Consider the following 18,233-nt stretch of genomic DNA (forward strand, 5'->3'; position numbering starts at 1 on the left):
AACTCTCCAAGACTGTGAAACCTTCCCACATTCACTCTGAGGCACCCCAGAGTAAAGACAGAAAAAAAAACAGATGCGTGCAACCAGAAGAGCGGATGCATTTGTTCGAAACTGACTCAAGGAGTAAATTATAATGAATACAAACCAAGGCAAAAGGACTGAAAAGAAAAACCTGAGTGCATTCGGATAGGTTGAGGTGGATGAGATTCGGAGCGCCTTTGCCTGTGCTCAGGTACAGGAATCCTTCGTCTGTGAATCTGCGACAATACGCCAGACTCAGGTACTGAAGGTTTGGACAATTCCTAGTAGAGAAAAAAAAATACTTTTCTGTTCTTGTTATGGTAATGTGGTAGTAAAGACTATTCTCTATGTAACAAAAACAAGACATGATGTAGTGTGATAGTTAATACAGTTTTACTAGTGTTTTATTTAGACAGAACTTTATTGATCCCTTGGGAAGACTCCCTCCGGAAATTAAGGAATGTATTATTATTAATTGTTTAAATAATTCCCTATAAGATTTACCTGAATATTGCCTCCAAAGAGAGGTTTGTTACTAGTGTGGAAGACAGGTTCAGATAGAGCAGGCATCCACATCCTTCACTGATTCTGTGAATCATTATATCCTGTCGAAGAGCAATGTTGAATACAAAAGTCAAAGTTGCCAGAACACCACAAAGAATCTTTTACATGTTTTATTTCTCATTAGAAAATGCAACTCGTTTACTATGAAATTTCATCCTTTGTTTTTGTTTTTTTAAATGTAGTGAAAGAAACAGCTTCTGATGCAAGACTAGTTTGATAACCTTAAAGTGTAACTCACCCCTAAACTCACTTTTTTGTGTTGAAACTGCATCAACTGGTTGTACAAGGGTACTTTGCATTTGCCTAGCATTTTTTTGTAAAACTTATTTAGTTCTGCAATATTTGTCTACTGCGGCCAAAGTAGTCGAACAGTGGCTATTGCAGCTGAATTGACAGAGTTACTGGTACACTCACGGTATCACTGTACTGGTGTCACTGTGACAGGCATTTGTCATCTTAGCTCATTGTTTGAATATAAATCAAACTCACTCAGACATATGCCTCTAAAACAAATCCTCCTGCCCTCTGGTGCGTCAGCAGTAGCAGCTTCAAGCGTTGCAGATTCTAGTCCTTGAATCAATCAGCTCATTATTGTAACATTCTGGCCCAGTTAGTACTATTACAGGCTCCACAAAGCCTTCCTTAACCTCCATTGATGAGAGGGGCTGAATAATACTTTGTTCAGAAAGCTCTTTATCTTTTCCCCAACCTCACTCCACTAAACCGACTTACAGCCAGGGTTGAGTTACACTATAAGTAAAACTCAAAAACATCACCCTAAAAAAGGTGAAAAAAATAATGGAACTGCTTTGCTTTAAGAATACTAAATACCCTCTGCTTAATCTAACCTCTATGTAGTGGAGGTTTTATGTAATGTGGGCTAAATTGTCCAGAGCTTTAGCTCTTTGTATGGTCTCCTGGGGCAAACTGACCTCAGGTAGCGAGTCAGACCAAGGATTCAAGGATGATAATGATATGGTTAACAACCACAACAGGTAAACTATACCTTGATTAAAGAGATCTAGGATCCCTCCTGAAACCAGGCCTGAGAAAGAAGCTCATCTGGGCTAAGAACCCATTTACTGTACGTAGGCCCACTATTTACAGTGGAATGCTTGGATCAGCTGCCAGGTATGGTGGGTGGTAGGCAGGGGAAGTAGCCTTTCCTTGCAGAAAATGTGGCTGTTGGAACATTATTGTCATTCAATGAGTGGGTTAAGAGCCAGAGATGTTGTGTAAGGTCAAGCGGTACCAGATAGGAATAGTTGGATTCACCCCTTCGCACAGCTTCTGGAAAGGGGTGGACTCTCTCTCTTACTTAGTTACCCAAGAAAGAGGCATCAGGCTAAGCTGGGGGTACTCAGAAGCCCCCAGCTAAGTGCCTCGATTTTGAGTGTGAGTTCTTTGTGTCTAAAGGAGGTTCTGTCAGGACACCATTCTGGCAGAATGGTGTCCTGACAGGGTCTTTACCAAAGGATTCAGTGACACTTCTGGGAGAAAATGTGCATGTGGGTGACAACTGTGATACCTGTAGGGATGTGATCAGGATGGGCAGCCTAAGGTGGTTCATAAGTATGCTTAGTACTTGGTCACCTTAGGCTAAACGTTGACAATCCATTTTAATATCCTATCATCAGATCTGCAGTATTATATTTGTCAGGTTGGGCAGAGCTAGGAGGTTAAGAAAAGCTTGGAGGCCTTCTTTCAGTCAGCTGACTAGCAGTGCACAGCAACAGGTCGGATAGGGCAGTACTGTGAAAACTCAAAAAGTTTAACCTGTTACTTAACTGTAAAGATTTCAAACCATATAAATGGTGTGATTGATAAATGTTTCTAATTGGAAACTATAATTTTTACCCGTATCGAAAGTTACTGCCGTAACTACGGTTCTATGAATCCCGGATGACCGCCAGAGGCGGTGCTTCAAGCACTGAATGATCATTCATGCGCATGCGCAGGTCGAGTATTAATGACAACAAAGTCAGCTGTGACCTGCCGGGGACCCACGTGACTCTATATAGTCACGTGGCACCCGGCAATCAATCCCTCAATCTTCTCGCGAAAGCAGAGATTCCGAGGGACCAAGCACTCTGGCGGTCATCCGGGATTCATAGAACCGTAGTTACGGCAGTAACTTTCGTTCTATTTCATCCCTACTGACCGCCAGAGGCGGTGCTTCAAGCACTGGATGACTCATATCAACAAGGTCACGAGGAATCAGCAACATTCAAGGAACAACGACTACACCACCCACCTAATGTGATGTAGAGGCATGCTGCTCGAGGATTCCCTGAAGCGGATGGGGCGCAGCCACATTCACCCTGTAGAACCGAGTAAAGGTACTAGGTGATTTCCAGGAGGCCGCACGGCATATAACATCCAATGGCACCCCAGTCATAGCAGCAAACGATGTCGACATGCCCCTTGTAGAGTGGCATTTCACTCCCGCCGGCAGTGCCCGGTCCTGCAAGGCATAAGCCTTGGAGATCAAATCCACAACCCAGTGTGCAAGTCGCTGCTTAGAAAGTGCCTGACCCTTCCGTGAGCCAGCGTAGCAAACAAAAAGGCTATTTGTCTTTTGGAAGGATGCCGTGGCATTGATGTATGTCTCAAGGGCACGAACAGGACACAGTGGTTCAGAGGGACTTCCGGAGTCAAACCGGGCAAGATGGAGAGGCTGGGTGCTGCCTGCTGGCAGTGATACCTTAGGAATAAATGCTACGTCAGCCCACAGTGTAACGCCTGAGCCATCAGGATTCCACCGGCAGCAGGGTTCGGCTATCGAGAGAGCCTGTAACTCCCCTACACGTTTTGCGGAAACCATAGCTAAAAGAAACGCAGTCTTCAGTGAGAGCCATTTGAGGTCCGCCGACGCCAGGGGCTCAAATGGGAGGGACCGAAGAGCCTCAAGCACAAGAGAAAGGTCCCACGCCGGTGCCACAGGGCGGTTGGGTGGGTGCAAACGCCGAGCACCTCTTAAAAACAGTACAACATCCTTGTCTCGGCCCACAGAACAACCATTCAGCCCAACATGCCAACAGGAAATGGCAGCCACATACACCTTTAAGGTAGATGGAGACCGTCCTTGATCCAGCAATGCCTGCAGGAAGGTCAGTATGTCAGAAACTGAACACTGCACCGGGTCCTGCCCTCTATCACGGCACCAGGTGGCAAAGACCGTCCACTTGTTAGCATAGACAGCTCGCGTGGACGGCGCCCATGCATTAGCCATTGTATGCCCTATGGACCCAGTGTATCTTGAGAAGGTGGACCCTGGCCTTGCAGGGGCCAAATCCAGAGCTGGAGCCGGTCCGGTTCGGGGTGCAAGATCTGACCCCCCATCTGGGAAAGAAGATCTCTCCTGGAGGGGAGACGCATTGGCGAGCCGGAGCTGAGCTCGCACAGTAGAGGAAACCAAGTCCTCGCTGGCCAGTAGGGGGCCACCAGCAGGACCCTGTGCCCCTCCTGACGTACCCTGAGGAGAGTCTGAAAAAGTAGGCTGAATGGCGGAAAGGCATAAAGGAGGGTCCGGGGCCAGTCGTGTGCCAGAGCATCGTGGCCCAGAGGGCTGCTGGTGTCCAACGAGAACCAAAGGGGACAGTGAAATGCGTCCCTTGAGGCAAAGAGGTCCACGTCCGCCCTGCCAAAGACCTTCCAGATGCGCTCCACCACCTCTTGGTGAAGCTTCCACTCCCCTGGAAGCGGCTTCTGACGGGATAGAAAATCTGCTGGCACGTTCTCCGGCCCTGGGATGTAGCCTGCCCTGAGGCTGGCTATGCGTGGAGCTGCCCAGGTCAGAAGCCGTCGAGTCAAGCACAACAGTTTCCTTGACCTCGTTCCCCCCTGGTGGTTGATGTGAAAGACCACTGTGGTGTTGTCTGACCTCACCAGCACGTGCTTCCCCCGCAAGCCTGGAAGAAAGCTCTGAAGAGCCAGAAGTACAGCCTGTAACTCCAGGACATTGATGTGTTCCCTGCCCTGCCGCTGGGACCATGTCCCCTGTGCCATTTGACCCCGCCAGGTTGCACCCCAGCCCGTGGAGGATGCATCTGTAAACACAACTTCCCGACGACACGGGAGGGAACCGAGCGGGACCCCTGTGGTCATAAACAACCTCACCCTCCATTGGGACAGAGACTGGAGACACTGAGGCCCCACCCGAAGTCTTCGGAGACGATGAGTGTTCCGTGTGGGATCCAGATTCAAGCTGTTCAACCACATCTGGAGGGGCCGCAATGACAGCAGCCCCAAGGGCACTACGGCGGACGCAGCTGTAAGCATGCCCAAGAGTCGAAGATACCGCACAAGAGGCAGCGCCATGCCGCGCCTGAATTCCGGGAGCACGCTCAATATACTGTCCACCCGCTGGGGTGACGGGCAAGCAGTCATTGAGATGGAATCCATGGCAATGCCCAGGAAGACAGTCTCCTGTGAGGGAGTCAGACTGCTTTTCTCCATGTTCACCTGCAAGCCCAAGCATCCCACATGATGGAGCACTAACCGAGTATCTTGAACCGCCTGGTCCCACGTCGCAGCACAAATGAGCCAGTCGTCCAGATATGGGAGGATCCTCAATCCCTGTGCCTGCAGAGGAGAGAGAGCCGCTGCAACACATCGGGTGAACACCCTGGGGGACAGTGAAAGTCCGAACGGGAGGACCCTGAACTGGAAATGTCTCCCCTGAAAAGCAAAACGAAGAAACCGCCAATGGGGCGGAGCGATCGGAACGTGAAAATAAGCATCCCTGAGATCTATGGAAGTGAACCAATCGCCCGGGGAAATCCCCTGCAACACTTCCCTGGTGGTCAGCATATGAAAGGGCATGGCCTTCAAGTACACGTTCAGGCCCCTGAGGTCCAAGACTGGACGCAGGCCCCCGGTCTTCTTCGGAACCAGAAAATACGTGGAATAAAAGCCCCCTGGATCCAGCAGGGGGTCCACAGGCACTATAGCACCCTTGGCCAGCAAGGTGCAGATTTCTTGGTTCAGTGCCTGTGCCTTCACCGGGTCGTGGATCACAGTCATCCTGACCCGGCCAGGGATAGGTGGCCGGCGGCGGAATTGAAGACGGTACCCCCGGGACAGGGTGGACAACACCCACAAGTCCGGGGTGTGGGCAGCCCAGAAGCTGAGCTGTCCCGGGGAAAAATAACCGACCGCCGGCCCTAAGGCATCATCTGCGGGTCCCCCGGCCCTTCGAAGGCCCGGGAGGACGCCGGCCAGACTGCGCGGCTCGAAAGGGATGAAAGGACCTCGTCCCAGCCTGGTCTCGAGCTCTGTTCCTCCGATCTAGAGCAGGTCTCTGGACCGATCTCTGACCTGGTAACAGACCCTGGGGCTCAGTGGGAGAAGGAGAAGGCACTAAGGACCTCCGTGAAGGACCCGCAGCTGCCCAGGTGCTTACTGGCTGGCGATCACGTCTGTGAAGCCCTGCCAGCTGTTGCCTCGTTCTAGAGGCCTGAGCCGTACGGTCCAAGGCGTCCAGTGCCGCAGAACCAAAAAGCTCCCCCGGGACCACAGGCAGGGCCCGGAGGGTCCTCCTACAAGGCTCAGTTAGTGGTGACTGCGCCAACCAGACCTGGCGGCGAGCATGAACCAGTGTGGAGATTGTGCGTCCAAGTTCCCTCGTCATAAGAGCAAAGGCCTGCAGAGATGCATCAACCAGGCCTTGCGTGGCATGATCCAGCGGAACAGATTCCAAGGAGGAAGACAGGGCCAGCATAAGATGGGAGAGAGAGTTCCCAATCCGGCCCATGCGGGCCCCAGAGTCATAGGCCTTACAGAGAAGGTCGTCGGTAATACGGCACTGAGGACGCGGACAACGGGCATTGGGCCGCAAGGCCTCATCAGGCGGGATTATAAGAGAGGCAATGCCCGGTTCCACCGCTGGCATCTGCCCCAAGCCAACCTTGGGTGCCTCCTGCATAGCTGCCAGGGCCCTGCCATCCGTCGTCAGACGTGAAAACGCCTTGGTGTCTGACCAGCAAGCATGCAGTTCCCGCACATACTCCGCCGAGGGAGGAACCACAAAGGCAGTCTCTGACCTACTGCGCCTAAAGAAGGCGCTGGAAGCCGCAGGCTGGGCCTGAGGAACACTAATCTGCAAACGGGCAAGAGCCGTTCAAATAGCGGATGTCACAGACTCCCCCGCATCCTCCTGGGAGGCAATGGAGTCCGACCCGGAGGCCCCGGAGCCCAGCTCCGGAAGGTCCTCACAGAAATGGGTGCCAGAGGCCGCCACAGAAACCGCATCGTCGTCATTGACTGACGTTTCATCCTGCTCGGTAGGGAGAGCCGTGCCACGATCACCAGCAGTCTGAAAGGACTGGAGGAGGGCTTTCATTTGGGCCAGCTCAGTAGTGAGATGATCCACTCTGGTGGACAACCTCCCTGCATCGGTCCGTCTAGCACGCTTCGTCGGTACCGAAGGTGCAGCCACAGTAGAGCGTTTGCACACCGCTTTCTCCATCGGCAAACGAGCAAGCGGCGAAGCGCCCGCCCAGTCGGTAGGCTGCTCCAGTGCAGCCAACCGATCCAGTCTGACCGACCGGGGCATGACGCGACAGTTGGGGCAAGCGTCATCTGACAGCGCCTCCCGGAGATGTTCCACACCGAGGCAGGAGGGACACAAGTCATGCCCGTCGTCGGGCTGAAGTGGAGCCAGACAGGTCGAGCAACATAAATTATCCAGCATCATACTGCTGAAAGGCGTGATCAGCCCGCTACCAAGGACAAGTCAACACGAGCAGGAAACGCTACTGGCGACCCGATTATTAACCAAAGATGAACTCAGCACGAGCAGAGACGCCACTGGTGAGTTTAGGCAAACAAACTATAGAAGAACCCAACGCGAGCAGAAACGCCACTGGTGGGCTTAGGCAAACAAACTGAAAACAACTCAGCGCGAGCAGAAACGCCACTGGTGAGTGTAGATAAACTATAGAAGAACCCAACGCGAGCAGAAACGCTACTGGTGGGCTTAGGCAAACAAACTGAAAACAACTCAGCGCGAGCAGAAACGCTACCGTGAGTCAAAAGAGCCACAAAATTAACGTGGCAAATCAAAGCGAACAGTAAACTACTGCTGAGAAAAGAACGAAAACTTACCAGTCACTGCAGATCTGGTAAGGTGAAAGCAGCTTGTGCAGCCCCTGGAGGGCGAGACTTACCCACAGCTCCGACCAAACCCGGTCACGGGGCTACCAGCAACAAGCAGCCAGGAAACCAGTGGTATACACAGAAGCAACCAGCTTCACACGACCACACTCCTGTACTCAACACACCTGCGCGCGAGAAGAACAAAAGGGATTGATTGCCGGGTGCCACGTGACTATATAGAGTCACATGGGTCCCCGGCAGGTCACAGCTGACTTTGTTGTCATTAATACTCGACCTGCGCATGCGCATGAATGATCATTCAGTGCTTGAAGCACCGCCTCTGGCGGTCAGTAGGGATGAAATAGAACTGGCTGATGACTGCTAGCAGAGGAGATATAATGAGAACGTTGTGAGTTAAAGTATTTCCTAAGGTTTCTTTAAAACCTCTGCTTTAACAAGACTTTTACTTAGAGTATTACAAGACTTTTCTTTCCTATTGCATCCCGTAACATTAAAAAGTACACATTTCCAACAGTATGTGACATACACTATATTGCCAAAAGTATTTGCTCACCCATCCAAATTATTGGAATCAGGTGTTCCAATCACTTCCATGCCCACAGGTGTATAAATTCAAGCACCTAGGCATGCAGACTGTTTTTACAAACATTTGTGAAAGAATGGGTCGCTCTCAGGAGCTCAGTGAATTCCAGCGTGGAACTGTGATAGGATGCCACCTGTGCAACAAATCCAGTCGTGAAATTTCCTCGCTCCTAAATATTCCACAGTCAACTGTCAGCTGTATTATAAGAAAATGGAAGTGTTTGGGAACGACAGCAACTCAGCCACGAAGTGGTAGGCCACGTAAACTGACGGAGCGGGGTCAGCGGATGCTGACGCGCATAGTGCGAAGAGGTCGCCAACTTTCTGCAGAGTCAATCACTACAGACCTCCAAACTTCATGTGGCCTTCAGATTAGCTCAAGAACAGTGCGCAGAGAGCTTCATGGAATGGGTTTCCATGGTCGAGCAGCTGCATCCAAGCCATACATCACCAAGTGCAATGCAAAGCGTCGGATGCGGTGGTGTAAAGCACGCCGCCACTGGACTCTAGAGCAGTGGAGACGCGTTCTCTGGAGTGACGAATCGCGCTTCTCCATCTGGCAATCTGATGGACGGGTCTGGGTTTGGCGGTTGCCAGGAGAACGGTACTTGTCTGACTGCATTGTGCCAAGTGTAAAGTTTGGTGGAGGGGGGATTATGGTGTGGGGTTGTTTTTCAGGAGCTGGGCTTGGCCCCTTAGTTCCAGTGAAAGGAACTCTGAATGCTTCAGCATACCAAGACATTTTGGACAATTCCATGCTCCCAACTTTGTGGGAACAGTTTGGAGCTGGCCCCTTCCTCTTCCAACATGACTGTGCACCAGTGCACAAAGCAAGGTCCATAAAGACATGGATGACAGAGTCTGGTGTGGATGAACTTGACTGGCCTGCACAGAGTCCTGACCTCAACCCGATAGAACACCTTTGGGATGAATTAGAGCGGAGACTGAGAGCCAGGCCTTCTCGTCCAACATCAGTGTGCGACCTCACAAATGCGCTTCTGGAAGAATGGTCAAAAATTCCCATAAACACACTCCTAAACCTTGTGGACAGCCTTCCCAGAAGAGTTGAAGCTGTTCTAGCTGCAAAGGGTGGACCGACGTCATATTGAACCCTATGGATTAGGAACGGGATGTCACTTAAGCTCATATGTGAGTCAAGGCAGGTGAGCAAATACTTTTGGCAATATAGTGTATGACTAATGGTTATGACTAGAATGAGGAATGGGTGGTGCATGATTTCCAGAAATCCAGCCAATTATCCATGATTTAAAAAGGATGCAGTTAAATCAACATGATCAACATTGTAGCCAAAAAAAACTTCTAAAACAGTTTTTTTTTTGTCTAAATGTAAAATATTCTACTTACAGAAATAGTTAAGCACTCTGACATGTTGAGTTCCTGTAGGTTTCTGCATTCACCTAAACAAACAAATTGGAAGGCTTGTTACACTCATTTTGTATTTATTCACGATAATCTGTTTTATATTAAACCTGCATACAATTCATGTTAAAAAAAAATATTCTTCTTATGATGTGATGACTTGAATTTGTTTTTTTTCCGCAGTGTAAACAGAAGCTTTGTGACATCAAAATCAACACAGCTGCCTCTTAGACAGCAGAGTGAGGACTTTCATCACAGATTCTTGCTTTAATCTGAGCTCCTGTTTGTGAAAACAGTGTTCAGGATGCGTCTGATCTCCCCTCTCCTTTTAACCTTTGTTGCTCTCTTGTTGCTTCCATCCGTTGAGTTGAAAAGACCAGGAAGGGGCAGAGGCATTAAACATGCGAGACAGAAACTTACACGGGACAGGTATGGATTCAGTTCTATTTGCAATTCATTTCCAGAATCTTTAGTATTGATCTACAAAAACAACAAGCTCCGGTTTGTTTGTGTCTATTTCCAAAGACTACGAATGAGGGCTTCCCAGCATATCAGGTTTACTTGAGAATGTAATTTGAAACTATAAAGAGATTTTGAACCCCCTTTTTATTTCAAAAACCACTGAACTTGGAGGAAATAGTGTCTTAGAACCTACTTTGTTTCACGTTGTAACAGATTTGCATTTATGTTCTGATTTAGACTCACCATTTCAACAAATCAGTGTGCTTTGATCCAGACTCTTTGTTCAGAGTTGCCCTATTCACATTTCCCCACCAACTTTTTGCAAGCTTTTAGTTTGATTTTTAGGGCACTCCAGGATGGACCTGCTTTTAATTACTGTCTTACATGCATTGCCTAAATGCTCGCCCATTTACGCTCATAAACTAATGGCTAGGGATTCTTCATCATGATTTTTCTGGTTCTGGAGAAGCAAAGTGGCCCTGGAACATTAGACCAAGTTTAACTCTTGCTTTGATTTTTAATTTTTTTTTCTAAAGATCTGAGACATTTAAACTCAGATATCAAACAGAGGAATATGTTTGACTTTAGCAAAGTCTGTCAACAGTACAGTCCCCAATAGTCTAAAGAATCACAAGATATTTTATGGGAACCTAAGAAGGGACATTACATTATTTTTGTGCAGCTGTATTTTCTTTTTTAGGTTTGAACATTGGCTTTAACTGGGGCCCAGGAGGCCAAAAGTTCTGTAGATGATGTTCCAGGCTGTTTTGGCCTGCTGAAGTAGTCATCAGTGTGTTCTCTGAGAAATGATGCTAGACAGGGGACACGTTGAAAGCTTTCCTGCCATTTAATTTTTTCTCCATTTGTAGATAAAGGCTCTCACTGTGTTTCACAGCAGTTCAAAGCTTGTAGAGATTATCCTGTAATCCGCTCCAGATTGATATATGTAAAATAAACAAAAACTTTGTTTTTTACTTTCAAGAAATTTCTTTTAATTCAGATATGGTGTGTTGCTTTGTCGGATCATTAGGTTGTTAGGCCAGGCTCTTTTATTTTACAATTTAAAAAATTGTCTAATGATCAGAAAAGTGAGAGGCCAAAAGCAAGTAATCTGAGATTGTTAAATATGTTTTACAACACTGTATGGTTGTGTATATTTCTCAAATATGTTTTTTTTTTTTTTTACTTCATTGTTTAAGTACAAATAATGGGAAGCAATACTTTTTGTGTCCTTTCTTAAAGGTTAGGAAGGAAGGCTCCGAGGCGTCAGAGCAGATCAGGTCCTTCTGGAGATGCAACACCAAGCTGTTCAGAGATAACGCAGTCCAGAGAAGCATATGTGGATTGTCAGGACCAACGTCTCACTTCTGTCCCTAGCTCAAGTACCTGGTCCAGAGTACCAAAGCACCTCCTTCTGGCCCGGAACAAAATTAAATCTCTCCATGAGGGATCCTTTCTTGGATATGAAAGTTTAAGCAGTCTGGATCTTCAACAGAATCAGATCTCTCAGGTGGAAGAAGGGGCTTTTCAGGGCCTCATACATCTGGAGACCCTTTTGCTGCAACACAATCAACTAAGAACGCTCAGTGAAGAGGCCCTCATCCCAATGCCAAACCTTCGCTATCTGCGTTTGTACGACAATCCTTGGAAATGTCTCTGTCCGATGGAAAGTCTCATACGTACTATTCAGGTCCCAAGCAACCGAAATCTGGGAAACCATGCCAAGTAAATGATGTCACCAAATATTTAATATCAGGAAAACTGATTAATGTTTAACATCAATAAATATTATCTTCTAGGTGTGCAGAGCCCATCAGTCTTCAGAACAGGAAGCTGAAGCAGATTGATCCTGAGTTACTCTGTGAGGAATTAGATCCAACAGACCCAACAGGGGACCCAAACGTCAACGTAACGTACCCTATAGAGCCCAGTCATATCCGTGGCAAATCAGACGCTACCTTGCTCTGCCACACCTACATTTTCCCCCTCAGATGGATGGATTGCAGAAACCGAGGCAAGTTCAACACCAGGCTTCATTTCCAAGGATCATTTTGATTAACAGCTCTGTACCCTGACGCCTTAATCGGGTTCTGTAATCCACAACATATGGTCTTATGCAACAGAGGGGTTAAGAAAAAATACAAACTTGTCAGAGTGCAGATGATTAATTATTGCTGTTGCATTGCTAGAAAAGGCTGAACGTACATTTTTCTAAAGCTTTTATTGCTGAAACATAAATGAACCCCTTCACATCTGGTTTGGCACTTGTCTTCATTTCAGTGCTGAGTCATTTGCTCCTTTAAACTCTGATTAATATCAATTTATGGTCACCTTATATGGCAAGAGCTTCAGCTAGAGTTTCAGCCTGCTTGTTAGTATGAAAATATTTACTTTTTCCCTATAAATAGAATAAATCAGATTTGTGTTAATATGTTCCGTCTTCCCCTGCAGGAGTTCTAGATTTTTTGAAGCTGCGGCTCGTCTCTTCTACAACCGACAAAAACATGGAACTCCCTTTAACTTAACAATTCTTCTGCAGGTGAATATGAGGTGAAAGTTGTGCTTGTAGTAACTCAGCCAGCCCTTCCTCTCTGTCCTTAGGTCTAACTGAGGTGCCCTCAGGTATTCCAGAGGATGTTGTCAAGGTAGATCTGTCCTATAATTCAATCAAGCACCTTAAACCCAAAGATTTCCACGCAGCAAGGAGTCTCAGAATCCTTAACCTCAGCAACAACAACATGGAGCGAATTGACACAGGTTGGTGTTAACATTTCTGCTCACATATTTATCATCATTATTGAATATAACAACATGTCCTGCGTTTAATAACCATGGTAACACTCATAAAGAAATCTTACACATGTGCAGTTGTGTTTATCTTAATCTGGGGTCCAAAAAGGAAAGAAACAGCTTAACAACTTCTACAGCTCTAGTTTCTCCTCTTTTATATTGGAGCAGAGGTGGGCGCACAGCCATTTATGTGTACACAGTCAGAGTTGTATTTATGATAGGGAGTAAAAATAGAGCGGCTGATATAAAGCATCACTTTCTACAGATAAATCAAATTACACTTTACGCAGTCCTGTAAAAACTGAATAAAATGTCGGCTAAGCATCAACAAACGCTGTTGGCTGCTTACACTAAGGTACTCATATCTCTAAAGTTAGAGCTTGGTTGTGAAAGACAATAAATCCCAACTAAACTGGGGTTTCCAACTATATGCTTGGTGACCAGTACATCCACTGGTTCCAGTACAAACTAATGGAGTTTTAGATTTGTGCTCAAAGTAAAAGCTTTCATACAATAACAAACCCAGCTGATCACAGTCTTTAGCTAGAACTTATGCAAATAAATGGCAACGATTCACCAGTAGGTTTAGTAGAAAAAAGGAAATCCTCATCAGTCATGATATGCATACCACAATTGAATCATAACAGAGGGATTTGTCTAAAATAATAGCAGCATATAGATAAGTCATTAAGATCTTTTTATTTATTATGCAGAAAATGTTTTACAGTATGTCTATAGAGCATTCCTTTCTGTAACCTTGGTAGACTGGGTCTTCCTAACATTGCTGAGAAGAACAAGAACCTTGACTAAAAAGCTGTTTTGATGGGGTGAAACATATAAAGAGGTGACAAAAATTATTGTCTGCTTAGCTAAATGAACGCAACATTTTGTAGATGGAAACTAAAAACAGAACAATTACAGGAAAAGGTAAAAACTACTTTTTGAATAGATAGAAGCCCTTTCCAAAAAGAAATAGCCTTAATCAATAATCAGCTCCATACATTTGTTCCAACGAGGTCCACGCACAGGAACGTTCAATTCCTGTACTTCCTGCCTGGTTTCCAGAAAAACTGGGGAATGGTCCCTGCTTCAGCATGTCTTATTGATGAATGATTAACAGCACTGAATAGCAATAATAACTAGACAAAGGTATATCTGTTCATCTGGTTTTGGCTATGATGGTAGATAAGCCTAGTAATTTCTCTGGGTGATACTTGTTATTAAACACTGGTCTATTATCTTCTAGGGTCCTTGTCTGGGCTTTTACACCTTCATGATCTGGACCTGTCATTCAACGCGCTGCGTTTTGTTCAATATGGGGTTCTTGAAGATTTGTACTTTTTGTCCAAGCTAAAACTAGAAGGAAATCCTTGGATGTGCGACTACAAGTAAGTGCTTCCCCAAAAGCCATTACAAAGCCTCTTTTAGTCTTAAAAAAAACAACTAATTTCCTTTTTCTTCCAAAAGCATCCACTACATGGTTTACTGGCTACATCTACATCCAGGAGTGAGACACTCTGGCCTGCTGTGCCAAGCCCCTCTAGAATATGTTGGTGTGAGAGTGAAGGACTACATGCATGCCTATAACAGAGAGTGTCCTAAGGACAAACAGCACAACAGACCAGATCCAAACCAAAATAATGACGAGCTTTGGGACACACCAATGGAACTACAAGGAGAGATAGAGGAAGAGATGGAGCCGAGCCACCTGAGAGCACCACAGAAATACCAAGTCTTTAAACTGGCCTGACTGAAGTGATTTTGTTTTTTTTTCATAAAGATTCTTTTTATGACTTTTTTTAGTACATTTAATCCATCTTCTACAGATTGCAGAGTGTCTTTTTAAATTTTCCTTTTACATTTTGTCTGCATCGTCTGCCATTTATGATATAGGCAGCACTAGTGTGACTTGTTTGAACAGCTTGGCTTAAACTTCATTGCCTGTGAGGATAAAATGAGTAAAAATAATATAAATAAGCCATAAATATGGATATATACCAAAAAAATAACTCACTGATATATTTTAAGCTGGACCAATTTAACGATGTGCAGCCACGCAGGTTCAGGTGGGTCACAAAAGGCCGGTAGCCCAGCAGAATTTTCTGCACTTCACTGTCTGTTATCCAGTATTTTTCCACAGACAAATTGATCTAGCAGAGACAAAAGCATTTGGGTTATAAACATTTTTTAATCTTGTAAAGCACTTTTAATTGTCTTGTTGCTTAAATGTTCAGTAAAATAAACTGTTCTTGCCTTTAACTGGGGATTTTTAATGCAGAGATTTTTTTTGACACTTTTTTCAACCCATTACTTAGCAGCTCTGACTGCATGTTTAAGATCGTGTACTGGAAGAGAGATGTCCTGCGCAGTATTTTCCAGCATTTTAAAATGTTTTATTCCAGGATTGCATAATTCTTAGCACCATCTATGTTGATAAGCGACTGGCTTCCCTGCTACTGCTAAAGAAAAGCTTCCCCAATGTATTGTTCTGTCCCCAGCCAGTTTCCAATATAGCTATTTTGTGTTCAAGATGATATGCTGTGATAGTTTTGCATGCAAGTTAAATTCTAGTCTCATCTGACCTCTACGTATTCTATTGCATGTTTGTGGTATGGCTGTTGGTGATTTAACTGAGGACTTCTTGTGGCTTTGCTTTGGCCAGATTCTTGTGGCGCTTTACTAATGATGCAGTTTTTGTGTGGACAGATTCTGCCAGCTGTGCTTTGGATCTCTACATCTTCTCCAGAGATGCATTGGCATCTCGGAGCTCAACTGATTGATATTATCCTTACCTGCCCTGTTTAGGGCCACAAGCATGTCTTGATAGATTTACCATGCTCTTTCCATTTGCAGATGATGGATTAAACACGGCTCTGTGAAATGTTTTATATCTTGTATATAATAAATCCTAGCCCTGCTTTAAACTTCTCCAAAGCTTAATCCCTGTCTGGTCTCTTTTTGGCCTTCATACTGTTGTTCATTTAAACCCTTAACTCTTCAATGAACAGCTATAGTTTTACGAGAGTTAAATAACAAACTCTAATAACCAATTAGTTTATTTCTGAAGGATTTTATTTTCTAGGGGATCTAAGGGGCCAATTTACATGAAACATTATTTAAATAACAATATCTTGAGTCATTTTCCTTTGTCATGTTTGGGTCGAATCATTTTATACATCTATCACATAAAACCCAAATTAAATAGGTTGACATTTAGGGTTGTCACTGTTATAAAATGAAAGAGTTCAAAGGTCATGAATACGTTGGGCAAAATAATGCAAATATAAGCAAGGGTTTTTCCTCACCTGACTCCATAAAACGCCTGACTGGATGACAGATTTCCAATCACAGCATACTTCTGCACAGCTTAACAAGCCCCTTATTCCTAAATACTGAAAGATCTGTGGGGAAAGGAAACAAAACATAAACCAATTTTATTGTTTAAAAAGGCTTCATATGGTGGCCCTGAAGTGCAAACCACATCACCAAATCTTTAAACACAACTACAAATTAAACAAACACAACAACATTTTCAAAAATGCAACAACATATTCAAAAACACAATGGCATTACCTTGCAAAATGAGACCTCCCTGATTGAACGATGGTGCCTTTTGGATTTTAAACAGGAAGTCATTCTGCTTACAGTAAGCCTGCTCATTGAAAGTTCTAACAGAAAAGGCAGAATGACTTCCGGTTTAAAAGCCAAATAGTGCTGTGGTCCAATCAGCAAGGCTTCAGGTTTCCCCTTAATATCTACTTCTTCTGCTTTTGCATTTTTTTCCTTTTTTTTAGTTGTGTTTAAAGATTTGATAATGTTGTTTTGCACTTCAGGGCCACCGTAGTTTCAGGCAACAGATTCCCAGCAATTCAGATAAAAATAACAATTAAACTGCTGACAGATTTATAGTTGTTCCAATGGGTCTTGATTTGACAGAACTAGCTTCTGGCACCCTGAAGGGGTCCGCTGTCCCTTCTACCACTTTTTAAGGCAGTGATATGTGAACAACTGGGCCCCCTCTGTTTCCAAACATAGTCATGCTGGAGCACTATTTATCAGGAGAGGTGTTGTACAGAAACACCATGGCTAAGAAAGCCAAAAGTGTTCTCATGGTGCCAGCAGATGGAAATCCAAAACAAACAAAGGCTAAAAGTGAAAAGAGCAAGCTTTGTTAATAACAGGCCAAGTTAAAGCGATACATTCTGTAATCCATATAGAGGGTGTATAAATATATGCATGAAACACAGACAATAATAAAACTATAATGATCTGCATGTGAGTTTAATCACAGAAAGAGCCTTAAAATATGTCGAGCAGCAGAAGTCTGATGTCATAGAAAATATCTCAGAAATATCTTTGGTAAAGTCTAAAAAGTGCAGCATAGGTACAGACCAGTCACCAGTTTACCATGTAACAGATGGTGAGAGCTGCAGAGGAGCTACCTTCAGTAAGAGGTGAGGGGGGAGTACTGAGTCTCCACGGACTCTTTCTTCAGATGGAGAAAGCTGGTCCTTACCGTTGAACTCTGTGTCACTTAGTTCCATCCTCTGCAAGATCCATGTTACAACAAACACACAAAAACAACTGGTAAAAGTAAAACCAAATTTCTAGATGACTATATTAGGAATATCCTTATTACCTTGAAGTACTCTTTTGCTCTCTTTGAGTTCTTTGCAACAGTATGCCAAGCTGCAAAGAAGAAGCTTAAGACGGCAGGTGTTCACTAGTCTGAAGTCTCACAATAGCAGTAATAACAAAAAGATTTTTTAACCTCATGTTCCTTATAAATTTAGGGCAGGAACTGAATGGCATATTTACATTAACTGGCCCGACCACCTCAGGCTGACCCCAAGGAGTATGATATGCTTACCCTAATATTTTATTAATTCACATACAAAGTTGATCTTTTTGCACCCTGTTTTTTCCTTTGATGCATTAAAAATACATTACCTACAGAGCATCCCATGCTGACCCTGTTCTGTAAGTCTGGATGTGTTTGTATTTTTGTTTTCTAGTGTAATGCTTTTAAAAGAAGTGTAGTTAGACCCAGTCAGTGAGGTGTAGCATCGGGAGGCAGTGTTTTAAAATTAATTTATTTGACAAGAATTTATACACATGTCCAATAAAAGGTGAGAATTTATTGCTAATCGCCAGCTACATACCGATTGACAGAACAAAGGGAAAGATGAGGCTGATAAGAGGAAAAAAAGAGGAGTTAACAAGAATGATAATCCAAATGCATCTGGAAAAACTTTTAACTTAGACGCATACCACAACAAATGTTTTCTCTGGCCTGACTGATGTGAATGGGACGG

The 18,233-nt window shown here is 44.9% G+C and overlaps 2 protein-coding genes across 2 annotated transcripts in view; one reads left to right on the top strand and one right to left on the bottom strand.

The window, feature by feature from the left end:
• Positions 1 to 18,233, bottom strand: part of fbxl13 (F-box and leucine-rich repeat protein 13) — a 33,802-nt gene that overhangs the window by 12,956 nt on the left and 2,613 nt on the right. The window contains exons 3-9 of the mRNA XM_038300013.1: positions 17,558 to 17,621; positions 17,361 to 17,465; positions 16,224 to 16,319; positions 14,933 to 15,068; positions 9,652 to 9,704; positions 526 to 626; positions 173 to 302 (exon numbers count right to left, since the gene is read on the bottom strand). Coding sequence (XP_038155941.1) covers positions 173 to 302; positions 526 to 626; positions 9,652 to 9,704; positions 14,933 to 15,068; positions 16,224 to 16,319; positions 17,361 to 17,465; positions 17,558 to 17,621 — 685 coding nt within the window. The remainder of the gene's footprint in view (positions 1 to 172; positions 303 to 525; positions 627 to 9,651; positions 9,705 to 14,932; positions 15,069 to 16,223; positions 16,320 to 17,360; positions 17,466 to 17,557; positions 17,622 to 18,233) is intronic.
• Positions 17 to 15,858, top strand: LOC119793050 (leucine-rich repeat-containing protein 17-like). Its single transcript, XM_038300002.1, has 7 exons — positions 17 to 280; positions 9,850 to 10,095; positions 11,371 to 11,853; positions 11,928 to 12,142; positions 12,730 to 12,885; positions 14,165 to 14,306; positions 14,386 to 15,858. Exons 2-7 carry the CDS (start codon positions 9,971 to 9,973, stop codon positions 14,666 to 14,668), a joined length of 1,404 nt encoding a protein of 467 aa, XP_038155930.1. The 5' UTR covers positions 17 to 280; positions 9,850 to 9,970; the 3' UTR covers positions 14,669 to 15,858.

The sequence above is a fragment of the Cyprinodon tularosa genome, unplaced genomic scaffold (assembly GCF_016077235.1).
Source record: "Cyprinodon tularosa strain WSP-4 unplaced genomic scaffold, ASM1607723v1 ctg44, whole genome shotgun sequence".
Lineage (NCBI taxonomy): Eukaryota > Metazoa > Chordata > Actinopteri > Cyprinodontiformes > Cyprinodontidae > Cyprinodon > Cyprinodon tularosa.